The sequence below is a fragment of the Sinocyclocheilus grahami genome, unplaced genomic scaffold, assembly GCF_001515645.1.
Source record: "Sinocyclocheilus grahami isolate Dianchi unplaced genomic scaffold, SAMN03320097.WGS_v1.1 scaffold495.1, whole genome shotgun sequence".
NCBI classification, from domain to species: Eukaryota; Metazoa; Chordata; class Actinopteri; order Cypriniformes; family Cyprinidae; genus Sinocyclocheilus; species Sinocyclocheilus grahami.
Window position 1 is genome coordinate 250,804 of NW_015505674.1, and position 15,000 is coordinate 265,803.

Consider the following 15,000-nt stretch of genomic DNA (forward strand, 5'->3'; position numbering starts at 1 on the left):
CAATAGGGATTTCGCCTAGGGCGTCAAATTGGCTAGAAACGGCCCTGTATGTGTGTATGTACAGCACCATTAATAACTAAAGAGTCAATTCAAAACAGACGAATGTGCAACAATACAACATAAAAGCAGTGTGTAGCCTGAGTGGCACTGAACTCAGTCAATGGGGATGCCATTCGTCACAGAGCCAATAGTAGTTCACAGGAAGCTCTCGTCTCATTAATTATGAACGAGCAGGGTGCTAAATTATTCAGGGAACATATATCCTTGGGCTTGGAGACAGACAGAGATTGGTGCAATGTCACCGGGCCAGTTGAAGAGGGTAATATAGTCGGTATAGTTTAGCTGGAATGAAAGAAGGACGGCTCTCTGAGAGTTTGTGTGTGTTTCCAGAGCTGTGTTCACACATTCGTGTCACATCAGTATGTCTCACAGTGACGCTCAGATTGTTTTTTGGCTCATGGCACAACAATCTATGTCTGTACTGCAAAAAAAAAAATAATAATTGTATCTCCTATTGGGTATGTTTGTGTTTCTTAAAAAAAAAAATCCAAACATCCTTAAAAAATTATAAATGTACTTGAGAAATTAAAATATTAATTTTATTGTTCGTATCCCTTTGCCAAATAAAGCATTTGGAATAAAAAATATTACAATTAAAAACTTTTTATCTCACAATTCTGAGGAAAATGTCTGAATTGCAAGATGTGAACTCAGGGTTGTGAGGAAAAAAATGTCATAATTATGAGCATAAAAGTTGCAATTACATTGATTTTTTTTTGCGTGGCAAAAAAAAAACTGATCTGCAAGACATAAACAGAACTCAGAGAAAAACTGTAAAAATTTCAAGATAAAAACTCGACGAATTGCAGTTTATATCTTGCAGTTCTGACTTTTTTAAAGATATAAAGTGAGAATTGCAAGATATGAACTTCCAATTACAAAAAAAAAGTCTGAATTGTGAGATTAAAAGTCGCAATTACCAATATTTTTAAATTCCGTGGTGAAAACGGGCTTAATACACCACAGGACATGTTGTTTGATTTATACTTAAAAAAAAGAAAGGGGAAAAAAACAACAATTTGCCAACGGTTAATAAAAATACATTTATTTCAAGAAAAGAAGTTTCGTTTTGTAAATTTGATCAAATAAAGGTAATTCAAGAAGATTCTCTGAAACAAGCATTTTTACATCTCAATGACATTTTTTATGGATGTTAGTCCATGTGAATGTAGACATTTTATAGCAAAAACAAGACAGAAATAGAAGAAAATGTTTTTCAGTGTACGGTCACCTGGTTAATGCGTCAGTCAAACTAAATCAGAATTCACAGAGGCCAGTGTTTATGAAGCCCTTGATAAATAAATCATTGTATGAATACTTTCCAAAACGGGAGATTCGATCGTACGCCAGGATAAATTAAAGCAGAGAGCTGTTTTTCTCTCTGTGTTCTGTTGACACTCTGGCAGCGTTGCAAGCTTGGCAATAATTCACAGTCTCTGTTGACCCTCAAAGTCAGGTGAAGGAGCATCACTGATACGGACACACAGAGCAAACCTGGAAGATCAAACATGACTGAAACAAAGCAATGCGAGGACGTGCATCTGCAGATGGACAGAAACGGTTCTTTATGACTCGGTTTGAGCTGTCAGAAAACAAGCAAAACTCTCGGCACATTTCCCAAATTAAACTGAGCAGCTTTCCTCGCCGTAGGGTCTCTTCCAGTCGCAGACATAGAGACGCACAGACAGACACAAGAGCGAATCTCAGGAAACTTAGATATAACACCAACAACTAATAAATAAATACTGTAAAATATTTTATATCAAATCTGTTACATTAATATAATATAGTATTTTAAATTATTAAAATAAAAAATAATAAACATAATATTCTGAAGAAAAGATATAATAAAATAATACTTTCATATAAAATGAAACTTCAAGAACATGCCTCAGACGATATATTTCACATATTTTTTTCTCATTTTACAATGTGAAACAGCAACTACAGAATATAACCATATTTAACACCAACCAAGAAAATAAATAAATAAAATACAATCAATAATTTATATAAAATCTGTATAAAATGTTACATGAAGTATAATTATATAATATCTTATTACAATAATCATAATAAATAATACATTATTAAAAGAGAAATTCAAAGAAAATATATATTATATATTTATTCTTTATAATAATAATAATGTTAAAATGTTAAAATAATATATTTAATATATTTTTCTCATTTGATATATATTATTATGTAAATATAATATATAATACTGTCAAACGATTAATCGCGATTAATCGCATAAAAAATTAAAGTTTTGTTTACATAATATATGTGTGTGTACTGTGTATATTTATTATGTATATATAAAAACACACACATACAGTCTTTTTGAAAATATTTACATGCATTTAGATGTATATATTTATATTCATAAAATATAGATTATATATAAACATATTTAATATATAAACATAACATATTTTTCTTAAATATATTCATGCATGTGTGTGTGTTTGTATATGCATAATAAATATACACATCACACACACACATATATATTATGTAAACAAAAACTTTTATTTTGGATGCGATTAATCGCGATTAATCGTTTGACAGCACGATAAAATACAAATAATGAATATAATGAATACAAATTAATATAAAATACAATAAACATATTCTGCCCATATTTAATCCCCAAAAATAAAAGTTTAAAAATTTAATATTTCTTTTTTTTATTTTACATGTTTTATATAAAATTAGATTTTTTTACATTAAATATCATTATATCATATAGTAATTTTACCACAGTAAAAATTGTATAATTTATAACTGATAATTACGTATAGTTCTTATAATTCTATAGCAATAATAATTTTATATAAAATATTTGAGAAATATAAATAAGTCTAGTTTCATATAAGCCTACATTAACACATTATCAATAAGCTATTTCTCATTTTGGTTTTTGTGTGAAATGTGTTGATGTTCTTGTTAGGTGATGTGAGATTCGCTCATTGCTCACCTGTGATGGTGATTTTAGCAGACCACTTGGACGTTCCCTCCAGCACAGCCTGTTTGGCCGTCTTCAGGTGAGCGTTGCAATCTTCCTTCGAGAGCTGAAACATCTCCTGGATCACCTCGAACACCTCGGGCCGGTTCTTCTCCCTGATCTTCATCCGCTCCTTCATAGCCATGATGATGTTTTGGGTTTTGTCCTCGGCTCCGTGTTTTGAGCTCTTCTCCACAGCACCTGCAGAGTGATTTACAGTACACGTGTTCTTACATGATCACTGCTGATATGAGCTGCCGTTACAATTTGCACACTGTCCGCCCTAAATAGTATGCAAGTTATAGAAAAACGCATCCTGCTGGATTCTAATTATTTCCGTGCACATAAACGTACCTCTAAGCACCTACATTTTTGTCAGAAAACATGCCAACAACAGGCTAATCATGTTAGCAACATGTTAATCGTTCTACAACATGCTAATCATGCTAAAACATGTTAAAAACATGCTACAGCATGTTAGCAAAGTGCTAACAACATGCTAATCATGTTAAATCATGTTAACATGCTACAATATGTTAGCAATGTGCTAGCAACGTGTGAATCATGCTAAAAACATGTTAAATCAACAGCCTAATCATTTTAGCAACATGTTAATCATTCTACAACATGCTAATCATGCTAAAACATGTTCAATCATGTTAACATGCTACAATATGTTAGCAATGTGCTAGCAAACATGTGAATCATGGTAAAAACATGTGAATCATGTTAACAAAATGCTAAAATATGTTAGCAATGTGCTAGCAACTTGATAATCATGCTAGAAACACGCTAATCGTGCTAACAACATGTTAACAACATGCTAATCATGTTAAAACATACTAGTAATGTGCTAAACCATGCTAGCAATGTGTCAATAATGCTAAAACATACATGGCAATCATGCTAGCAACATGCCTGTCACGTTACCAACATGCTACCAACATGCTAATCATTCTAAAAACATGCTAGCAACATGATAGCAACATACTAATCATCCTAAAAAATGCTAATCATGTTTTTAAAAAATGTTAAATCGTGTTAACAACATGTTAAAATATGTTTGCAATGTGCTAGCAACATGGTAAACATGTTAGCAATGTGTCAATAATGTTAACAACATGTTAACATGCTAACCATGCTAGCAACATACTAATCATGCTAAAAACATGCTTATCATGTTACCAACATGCTAATCATTCTAAAAATATGCTAGCAACATGATAACAACATGCCAATCATGATAAAACATGCTAGGAACATGGTAATCATGCTAAAACATACTAATCATGCTAAAAACATGTTAAATCATGTTAACAACATGCTAAAATATGTTTGCAATGTGCTAGCAACATGGCAAACATGTTAGAAACATGCTAGAAACATGTTAATCATGCTAACATGTTAAAAACATACTAGCAATGTGCTACATCATGCTACAGTAGCGGCATGATTATCAACATCTATCTAATCTATCTTTCTAAACTTTCAAGCTTTGGCAACAGCTTCAAACTTTCAGGTCAGACTTTCTCAAGCCAACCTAAAGTTTGTCTTTAGTCTCAAATATTACTTTTAAGTGAAGAGCAAAAAATAACTTAACCATACTGACTGCAGTTTACTCGACGGCCACCGGTGTCGCTAATAACACAGGTTTCTAAAGTCTTCATATATATAGTCCTTTTAAGAGCTAAGCCATTTAGTCCAGTTGATTTTGAAGTATATTTAGTATTGCAGATCTCTAGATGACTTAGTGGAGTACAGATGACTCACTGTATCCCTCGGCACCCTGTTAAAATGAATAATTCATTCAGAGAAGCATCATAAACACCAAGTGAAAGCTTTATAAGAGTGTTCAAGAGGTGCTGGATATAGGAATAAAACAGCGTGACTGTTTACAGGTGTCTCGCCCCAAATGTGACCTGAAAACAACGGAGGTTTTTTCTTTCACAAACCATACAAGCCAAACCAAATGCACATTTAAACACACACACACACTCTAAATATGATGGCTCATTTAATAAATCTCTCTCTGTACAGGCCCATTTGTGTCTTTGGCAGACGGCCACGTCTGTGAGGTTTGCTAGGGAACTCCATCACATATATCTCAGCCCCAGTCTGACTTTAGCGCACGTCTGAGAGCTCTGTGCTGCGCACTGGAGTCTTACCATAGAGAAAATGGTTATTCTCTTAGTGCCGAACTGTTTGAATGGCAAACCAGAGAAACAATAAAACAAACAGCTGCCGAAAGCAAGCCGTCAGAGTCGAGAGCTGCCATGCGATGTGACAGACAGACAAAGGCATTTCAAAATGATGAGCACTGCTTATGGGCTTGCAGCGTGATAAAGCAGACTTACATTTTCTGAAGAAAAATGAGCGTTCGCCCATGCAAAACTCACTGTTACAATGCTAAAGTGTAGCTGAGGAGTGTTTTTCAGTTTCTGCAGCTTTTCACGATTCAGTGATTGTGGAACACGACACAAAATCACTTTTTTTTTTTCTGCAACTCTGAGAAAGATGAGCATCAAGTATGTAAAAAAAAATATACTTTGATATTTTGGAGACTCGTTACTTATTTTTCTAAATATTTTTGTATTTGCTCTGAAATGGTTTAAAGTTCCTTTTTTATAAATAAGAGGCATTGTTATTTAATATCATTGAGATGCTATTATAGTGTTTTTTAAATATATTGTAATTAGTATTTTTGTATTTTCCATTTTCATTTTAATTAGCTTTAGTATTTTTGCTGTGTTTTTGTAACTTTTATTATCTATAGTTTTTATGTCTACATAGCTTTTATTCATTTTAGTACATCAAGTTAAACTAAATGAAAATAAGAATTGTTGTTTTGGCAGATAGCTGAGATAAAATAAATTTACTTTTTTACATTTTATTTGAGTTAACATCTATTTGACTTAATCATATTTTATGGTTTTATCTAAGTGGATTGTTTATGTGTGCACAAAGTAAAAAACTATTTAAAATATATTATTATATAAACACGCTTATATATAATATTACACACCTTTTTAGCTAAATTAAAAAGTAAATAAAAAATAAAATAAAATTACTGATTTAAATATGAATATTTAAGGATTTTCGTTGATATGGATCAGTATAAAAATGCACATATTTTTAATGAAACACATGAAAAATACCATACTGGGACTTTAGTGAATCAAGTTTCAAAACAATCACTATCTACAGCCAAATCAATGTGAGTATACTGTGAACATTAAATGCATAATATCTATTTTAATTATTAATCTGACATATATTTCTAAATCAGATTCATATACATGCTCTGTAGTTCAAGATCTCTGCTCATAACAAAACACTCACAGATGCCTCGGTCGGCTGGTGTGCAGAAAAATCATAATATATTATTTGTTTTTAAAGATATCATGCTGATATTAATTTCACTAATTATAGCGCACATGTGAAGCCCACACAGTGTTTTCAATCTGTCCTTGTTGAGACTAACAGGGTGAATCTCACAAAACCAAACCTGTGAAGAACATGCACGGTATGCCACATTTCACCCCCAAAATAAACAGAAATATATATAATAAGCTTATTATTCCGTCCTACTTCCTTTTGAATCTGAAGTCATGTTCTTGACAGGTTTCGTGGGATTCGCTCAGTGGACATTCGTATTTGTTGTGAATAGTTTGCTTTCACAGGCAAAAGTGGTGGAGAGAATCTGATGGCATCTTCTGTATCCTTATGAAAGAGCAGAATTAATGTGCACATAAATCTGTCCTTTTACAGCTGGAAAAGACAGAGCGAGCGAGAGTGAAGTAGAGGTGGGCTGGTGATGTACGGCACTTTCCTTTCCCATGATGCACTTTTGCTGAGACGTGTGTTCTGCTCTCCGCCCACAGAGTCATTACGTTAAGAGCTGCCGAGATTTCAGCGTCCAAACGGCTATTAATGAAATAAAGCAAACTAAAAGTACTGCAGAGTGGAAATGCAGGCTAATTAGCAAAGTAAACCTAAAAATAGACAAACTGAGAAACTTCCCTCATTGAACTCTCTGAGGGGAAATTTTGACACATTGATGCATTGATGCAACAGCATCAAACACGAAGTGAAAAAAATAACTGATAATGCACAAATGACACTGTACCGAATGATTAATGGTGGTTGTCTTAGTTATATTAAACACTTAAATGGGTCACATCATACATTTGGTCAATTAACTTTTCCCTGAGATCCACTTATGAAGTCAAGGTTTAATGCATGAGTTGTGTTGAATGTTTCTTCATCAGTTTTGGAGAAATGTAGCATTGCATCAGTGTCTCAGCAATGGATGCTCTGCAGTGAATGGGTGCCGTCAGAATGAGAGTCCAAACAGCTGATAAAAAAATTACAATAATCCACAAGTAATCCACAGCACTCCAGTCCATCAGTTAATGTCTTGAGAAGCCAAAAGCTGCGTTTGTAAGAAAAAAATCCATCGAGACGTTTTAACTTCCAAAAGTTTGTCTTGTCTAAAACAGGAGAGAAATCTGCACAAATAAAGCCAAAACGGTTCTAAAATATATATTTGTTAGAGCTGTTTTGGCTTGTAAACGGTGCTTGATCTGTTCACATTTCTCTTCTGATTCAGACAAGACGGCCTTTTTGAAGGAGTGGATTACTTGTGGATTATTGTGATGTTTTTATCAGCTGTTTGGACTCTCATTCTGACGGCACCCATTCACTGCAGAGCATCCATTGCTGAGACACTGATGCAATGCTACATTTCTGCAAACTATTCCTTTATCTCAGATATGTGATGTATTACCACAAAAATCATCCCTACACAAACACATATCATGATCAAAAAAATGTAATTATGTTTGTCATACCAACTTCATATATACATATATTGCATTTATGAGATCTGATTGCTGCTGGCCGTTACATGCTCGACCCGTAACGTTATGCAAATAAGGAGGAATTAACAGCTGGCAAAAACGGAAGAGGACTTTCCAATTTAAACTAGCGAGTTATCCTCCAAATTAAACACTGGGCTATCAGCCAGAGAGAGAGGGAGTATCAATGGAGTAATCGCTCACACTGAACAAAGCAGTCAGGAGTGTCACAAATTCCAGCAGAAATGAGGGATGGAGGAATTAAACCATCTGTCAAAACACATAGCCGGTGACCCACACGCCTCACAGCATCTTAAAGATGGAGGGCGCGTATTCAAAATAAACAAAGCGGCAAAGGTGTAGTTTGATGAGGCTGTGACTGAGTGTGGAATCATGGGAGTTGTGGTCTTCATCCCCACAGCCGATGCAATCCGACGGGACTCGGGCAGAAATCATGTTCATGGATGAGCTAATGATTTATTAACGTAGTAGAATGAAGCAGGGTGAGGCTGAAAGCCGTCGAAGCGAAACGAGGCACTGAACGAGCATGACACACGGCTGGAAAGCAGCAGAGCTTTTATTATGCCACAGTCGAGCGCTTCCGGTCGTGAGTATGTGGGGTAAAGCAGCGCTGTTTTATCATACTAGATACATTTGAAAGTTCTGTTATAATGCTACTCTGTGCGCTCGTCACCTGTCTAATAAAACGCACAACATATTAAAGCATCTTTGGTGTTTCCATGTTTTCTACAAAACAAAACCGGAAATCGAGGGGTTATGACGTCATTGGCAGGCGACACAATGACACTATGGACACGGTCTAGTGGTTTTTGGATATTTTAATTAAAAAATCGTACATATTGTGCCTTTAAACAGATCGTTCGGCCCAAAAACAACACTCACACACATGACGTTCCAAACCCTTCTTTTGTGTTCAACAGGGAAAAAACCAGCATGTGAGTTTGGAACGACTTGAAGGTGAATAAATAAAGATTTTAATTTTTTGGAGGAACTAAGCCTTTAACTGTTGGAAAACAGCAGCTCGTCCTCTGAGAAACACCAGCCAATGAAATGTTTGGAAGCGTCCTCCACGCCTGCAGCTCTCGGCTTCCAGACCCACTGCGGTGATGTCTTTGGTTGGGATGTGTTTCTGCGCTGGAGGCCACGGCAGGTGCTGGAAATGCCGTGATGCCACGCGATTATTGCGTCTGAAGACCTGCTGACTGCATCTGTACGGATCATGAGCACTGCTGTTCAAAAGTCTGGGGGTTTTCTTTGAAAGAAAGTAATACTTATATTAGCAAGGATGCATTAAACTGATCAAACGTGAGAGTGAGGTCATTTATAATGTTAGATTTCTATTTCAAAGAAATGCTGCAAAAATATTAATCAGAATAACTGTTTTCAACATTGATACTAATAATCAGAAATGTTTCCTGAGCTGCAAATCAGCATATTAGAATGATTTCTGAAGATCATGTGACACTGAAGACTGGAGGAATGATGCTGGAAATTCAGCTTTGCATCTCTACACAAGCTATCAAAATATTAAGCAATATTATTTTTAATTTTTAAAGGCTTCTTATAGTGAGAAATCAGATTTGAAATAAGAGTTTGTACATTTCAGCATTCATAACTTGCTCCAGAATACTATTTTTTAAAACCAATCCACAAAAACAGCTTGTTAGGATGGATAATATTATTACTGCAAAGCAGCAGAATAACTAGTAAACCACTATGTGGTAATCTGTGTTCACATCCATTCATATAAATGCAAATGCATGTGTAGATGTTTATATAGTGAAACATATTATGACTTCAGCCAATCTAAACACTATTGATCTTTGACTTGCAAAGCTGCATGGTTAGCAATATATTGAAAGTCTATAATAGTTTAAAATTTGAGTTTATTATGACTTAGTGTTTACAATTTATTGTTTGTAAAAAACAAGCCATACAGTATGATATATCCTGTTGCTCATATGCAAAGACCAATAAATGCAGACCATTTGCATAAAAGGAGGTAACAGGCTTGTGTGACTAAACTACATTTCCCATCATGCTCTGCAGCAGGACAATAGTTATAGAGTAAACTTTTACTCAGCGCCCTTGTTTCTAAAAGTATTTTTCCCATTCATTTTTCCCATAAAGAAAAAAAAAACAGTTACAAGGTGAATCACAACATTACAAACGCTGATTTTAAGCAGATAATAATAACAAAATAAATAAATAAAATAAAAATAGGACAAAAAAACAAACATTTACTTAATGGCTTTAATGAGGGAAAGAACTACACTCACATGAAGCATTGCAAATGACATGACTGAAAGACTGAAAAGCCATGGGAAAATATAAAACTATCGTTTTAAAGACAAAATGTGTATATATATATTTATATTTTGGCATGACTAGCTTGTTTTGACTGCCTGATTAATCTTTATCTTTGTCTTTATCAGTTCTTTATTGTCTCCATAAGAGAAATTTGTCTTGAGCAGTCAAGAGAGCAGATCCGCTTTAAAAAATAACACACACACACACTAAAACAAAACTTCCACTTACATACACTAAATACATTTCCCAATACCCAACACGGATTTCTTTGGAGATTTCTTTGAAGAATCATGGGTAATGTAGTTTGTCACCAGGCTTTCTGCTGTTAAACATGATTATAATAATAATTTGAAGCAATGCAAGCTGATGCAGAAGCATATACCATTGATTAATAACCTCCTAGCTCACATTATGTCTGTCTTTACTGGTCTATATGTTATTGTTAAAAATCAATTCAAAGAAAATGAATGGGATTTTTACATCCGGAGCCTGACTATTGCGCTCTGTTATAAAATAAGCAGATGCATCATACATTACACGCCTAATGCACATCCAGGTAATTTTGTTGTCACAAAAGGCATCCTGTTTTTTTTGGTAGATAAAAACAGAGAGAAAGAAATGGGAAATTACTCAGCATGTCCATTCTGTGCCTGAATGCACATCATGTTATAATTAAAACTCCCCAAACACATAAGCAGAAACTTCCCAGGCTGTGTTAGTCTTCAGCTCAGGTATATTCCTGCACTGGACATCACATCACACTGTGTCATTCTGGGCCGTTTATTCAGCGGATCAATTAATGGGAGGGAAGAAGGTCTGGAAAAAATTGCTTGAGACGTTCTTTCCTCTCTCAGGGCTTTGGCCCCTCCGTCGAATTAAAGTAAAGAATACAATTCAAACAAGAATTATCGATCGACACCCAAATAATCAGAAAACATCTTAATGCGGATACAACAGCGACATACTCTTTAACACTGATAAATGCTGTTCGTTTTAAACTTTCTATTTATTAAACAAGCCTAAAATAAGTATATAAAATCACAGTTTCCACAAAAATATTGGACAGCATGACTGTTTTCAACGTTGATAATAATCAGAAATGTTTCTTGAGCAGCAAATCGATTTCTGAAGATCATGTGACACTGAAGACTGGAGTAATGATGCTGAAAATATAGCTGCGCATCACAGAAATACATTACAGTTTAACAGATATTCACACAGAAAACAGTTATTTTAAATTGTAATAATATTTCACATTTTTACTGTATTTCTGATCAAATAAATGTGGTTTTGGCTGGCAGAAGAGACTTTTAAAAAATAAATAAATTCACTCACATCTATATTTCATGTCCATTTATTTATTTAGTTACTGTAGTTTGTAAGTAGCAGTGTATTAAGTCAGTATTAATGAAATTAATATATACTTAGTGAGTAGCTGCTGTGCATCAGGGTTTATTTTGTGACAACGACTGAAATTAGAGATTATAAATGTCTATTTGTTTTTGCCTCTGGCTCTGATGTGTGTTTCTGTATCAGTTGTGACTTTATGCATGAGCTTTACATTAGTGCCTCATGATCGCTCCTCATTAGACTCTGACTGGCTGCTTTCAGAGTGATTTATGCACGAGTCTATATGGTGAAAGCGCTGTGCGTATGTGTGTAAAACTCACCAGCTCCTCGTTGTTCAGAGTCGTTCTGTTCACCAGCCCAAACGCAATGCCTGCCTTTCGAGCAGCCAATGTCTGAAATGAAGAAAGGAAACAGTGAGAAAGGCAACTCTCGGGAATGCATCAAACGCTACAGGGTAGAAATCAGTTGTGTTAGGCTGAATGTTATCGTGAGACACCAAGATAAAACTTGATTTCTCAGTCTGGGAAACCACTTTCACCTTCAAGCAGATATTCACTTGTTACCCTACAGAGCGCAACTCTCTGAAAGCTCTTCATTTTAGGTTCAAGAGAAGGAAATGTTGCAGAAAAGAAGAAAATTCTGCACCGTGTTATATGCTTTCATTTTATTAGGTTTACTGCGATTTTAAATATTTCAGGAGACAGACTTGATAATGAACTTGACGATGACTTGATAATGATAATGATAGCTCTATCCTAAAACTAGTGCTGCTGTCTACATAAAACAAATATAATGAAAAACAGCACATTTTAACAGGAAAGAACGTGTTTTTCTGAGCTTGCTGCTATGCATTTATAGGACTGTATTCTCTATTAAGGATACATGCAATCCCGCCTTAAAATGTGATCAAAATGCATGCATTTAAGAATAGCCTTAACACCACAAGTGTGCACAAAATGCTTAAAAATGCTGTCTAGTAGGTAGACGGCTCACTAGGATTTGGAACAGAGCTGACATTTTCTGTTATGCATGCTCAAATTATAAAACCGTCTTCATTTTTACGTCAAATAAAGAAAGCTCTATTATTTTTGCATGTCGAAAAATGTCCCTTGCAAACTCCAAAACAAATATGAATACATAAGTACATAAATAAATAAATACACAAAATAAATATAAACAAAAATACATGAAATGGAAAAGGTCTTCATTTTTAAATCATTAAAGAAAGCTCTATTATTTTTGCATGCTGAAAAATGTTCCTTGCAAACTCAAAAACAAATATGAATGAATGCATAAAAATATAGTATAAAAACAGATATATGTGATTAAAGCAGATAAAAAAACAGATATATGATTAAAGTGAACTTTAAGCATATTTAGCAGCTAAAATAATGTCATTTTAGTCTTTCCACCAAACACCGAACCACACAGGGGATTGTGGGATACCATAGGCAGATAAGGACACATCTGTGCTGCTTCAACTGACTAGATGAAGGTATCCAAGTAGACAAACACTGGATTCATTAAAATGCAAGAGACTTACCAAAGCCTAGAGTGTCCAGATGCGGGGAAAAACATAAAAAAACACACAAAATTAGACATTTAGCAAAGACAAGCAGCCGTTTACACTAATTTTTTACACAGTAAGCACATCTCTTTACGTCATACCTGCCGCCATGCAGAAAATCAGATCGAGTTTTTGGTCTAAAGAGCTGCTGAGTGAAAGCTGCAGAGGTGAGGCTCAATCCTTAAATAACTCACCTCTGACATGCAGGAGAAATTTACAGTTCACTCATGCATTTGCTATGCAATTGTTTAGTTAAGATACTGAAAGGCGCCCTGACATATTCCTACTGTCTGCGAGTACTGCTACAAACAGACAAGACCAGACGGCATGTGTCAAAGCCAGCTCAAAAAACACGATCCAAAGAGTTCAGGACAGAGAAAGAGAGCAAGAAAGAGTCAATGAGGGGGAAATGGGAGCCGGTCAGAAGTCAAAAAGCCACGATTAGCCATATTTAGATCGGCAGGCATGGACAGCGGACCATACTGGACTCGTCTTTACCATCCGACCCTGAACCTAATGGTGGTAAAGACCAAGCGGGATGCTAACGGCCCCTTAAAGCAGGGGTGCATAGGAAAATCGGGTAGATTTGACCTCTACATGAACGCCAAGTGTTGATGTAAGTCTCGACATGCACTTGAATTGCTGAGGGTTGCTGCAGGCAATGGATTCGTCTGAATTTTGACTCAAAGCCCCGGCTGCAGTTTTGGGCGGGTTCCTCGATCCCCACCCTCCCGTGACCGACTGTCGTTGCCCTGAAGCAATCACACAGCCAACAAGGGGACAGAAACAGGGGACAGAGGCATGATGGGATAGACCAGATCTGACCCAGTACAGCACTGACTTCATCCACGCTGTAAAAGGCTCATTGGCGCAGGTCACTTTTACATGGATTTAAAATGGCACACAGTTAAATCAGAAGTCAATGAAGTCCTCAGATATATTTTTGGGTGGAGTTGTCAACATTTCGGTTTCGAATGCATCGATTGAGTAGAAAACAAACATTTTGGAGAGAAATCTGACAACTCACGGAAAAATATTGCCCATACGTCAATATGGGCCCAAGTGGGAATGGACCACAGGACACGGCAAAAAACCAAAAGAAAACTGAACGATGACCCGTACTTACCAAAACAGGGTTGGTTTTTAATTTCATGCAAAATATGGACAGATACAGCATCAACATTTGTCCTTCAGAAGCTGAACAGTTGCACAAAACTCAATGCAAAAATCAGTTAAGAAACTTTCGCTTTAACAAAATCAAGAAGAAACAATGGACACAAAGACACGGACTGCAAGAGCTCAATCAAGAAAAAGAAAAAAAGAAATCCTTCGAAATGTTAAAGGAACAGTTCATCCAAAATTGAAAATTTGCTGTTAATGTACTCACCCTCAGGCCATCCGAGATGTAGATTACTTTTTTTTTGTTCTTTAGTAGATCAGTAAACAAGATTTTTAGCTGAAACTGTGGTCCTTGGTGATTCATAAAATGCAATGGCTACAGTTACTTTGAGAGTCAAAAAAATTATATCAGGCAACACAAAATATAAATACCCGTGGCTCCTGACGATATATAGAGGTCTTATGAAGTGAAACAATCAGTCTGTGCAAGAAACTGAACATCATTTACAGCATAATTACCTGTAATCCAGAGCCTCGGGCAAACAGGTTTGCGAACCGATTATTCTTCTGAAACGATTCATTTTAGCGAACTGAATGAATCAGTTCACCAAACCAGACTGAAGCTTCTGAATCAGTTTGCGGCTCGAACAGCACAGATCTAATCAAAATCAAAACTCACTTTCAGATGCCTTATAGTCACTCCGACT

General features: G+C 35.4%; 1 protein-coding gene across 1 annotated transcript in view; it reads right to left on the bottom strand.

Annotated features, from left to right (window-relative positions):
- LOC107554226 (protein unc-13 homolog C-like) overlaps positions 1-15,000 on the bottom strand; it is a 175,996-nt gene that overhangs the window by 136,401 nt on the left and 24,595 nt on the right. Inside the window, exons 7-9 of the mRNA XM_016236680.1 lie at positions 13,151-13,156; positions 11,928-11,999; positions 3,044-3,299 (exon numbers count right to left, since the gene is read on the bottom strand). Coding sequence (XP_016092166.1) covers positions 3,044-3,299; positions 11,928-11,999; positions 13,151-13,156 — 334 coding nt within the window. The remainder of the gene's footprint in view (positions 1-3,043; positions 3,300-11,927; positions 12,000-13,150; positions 13,157-15,000) is intronic.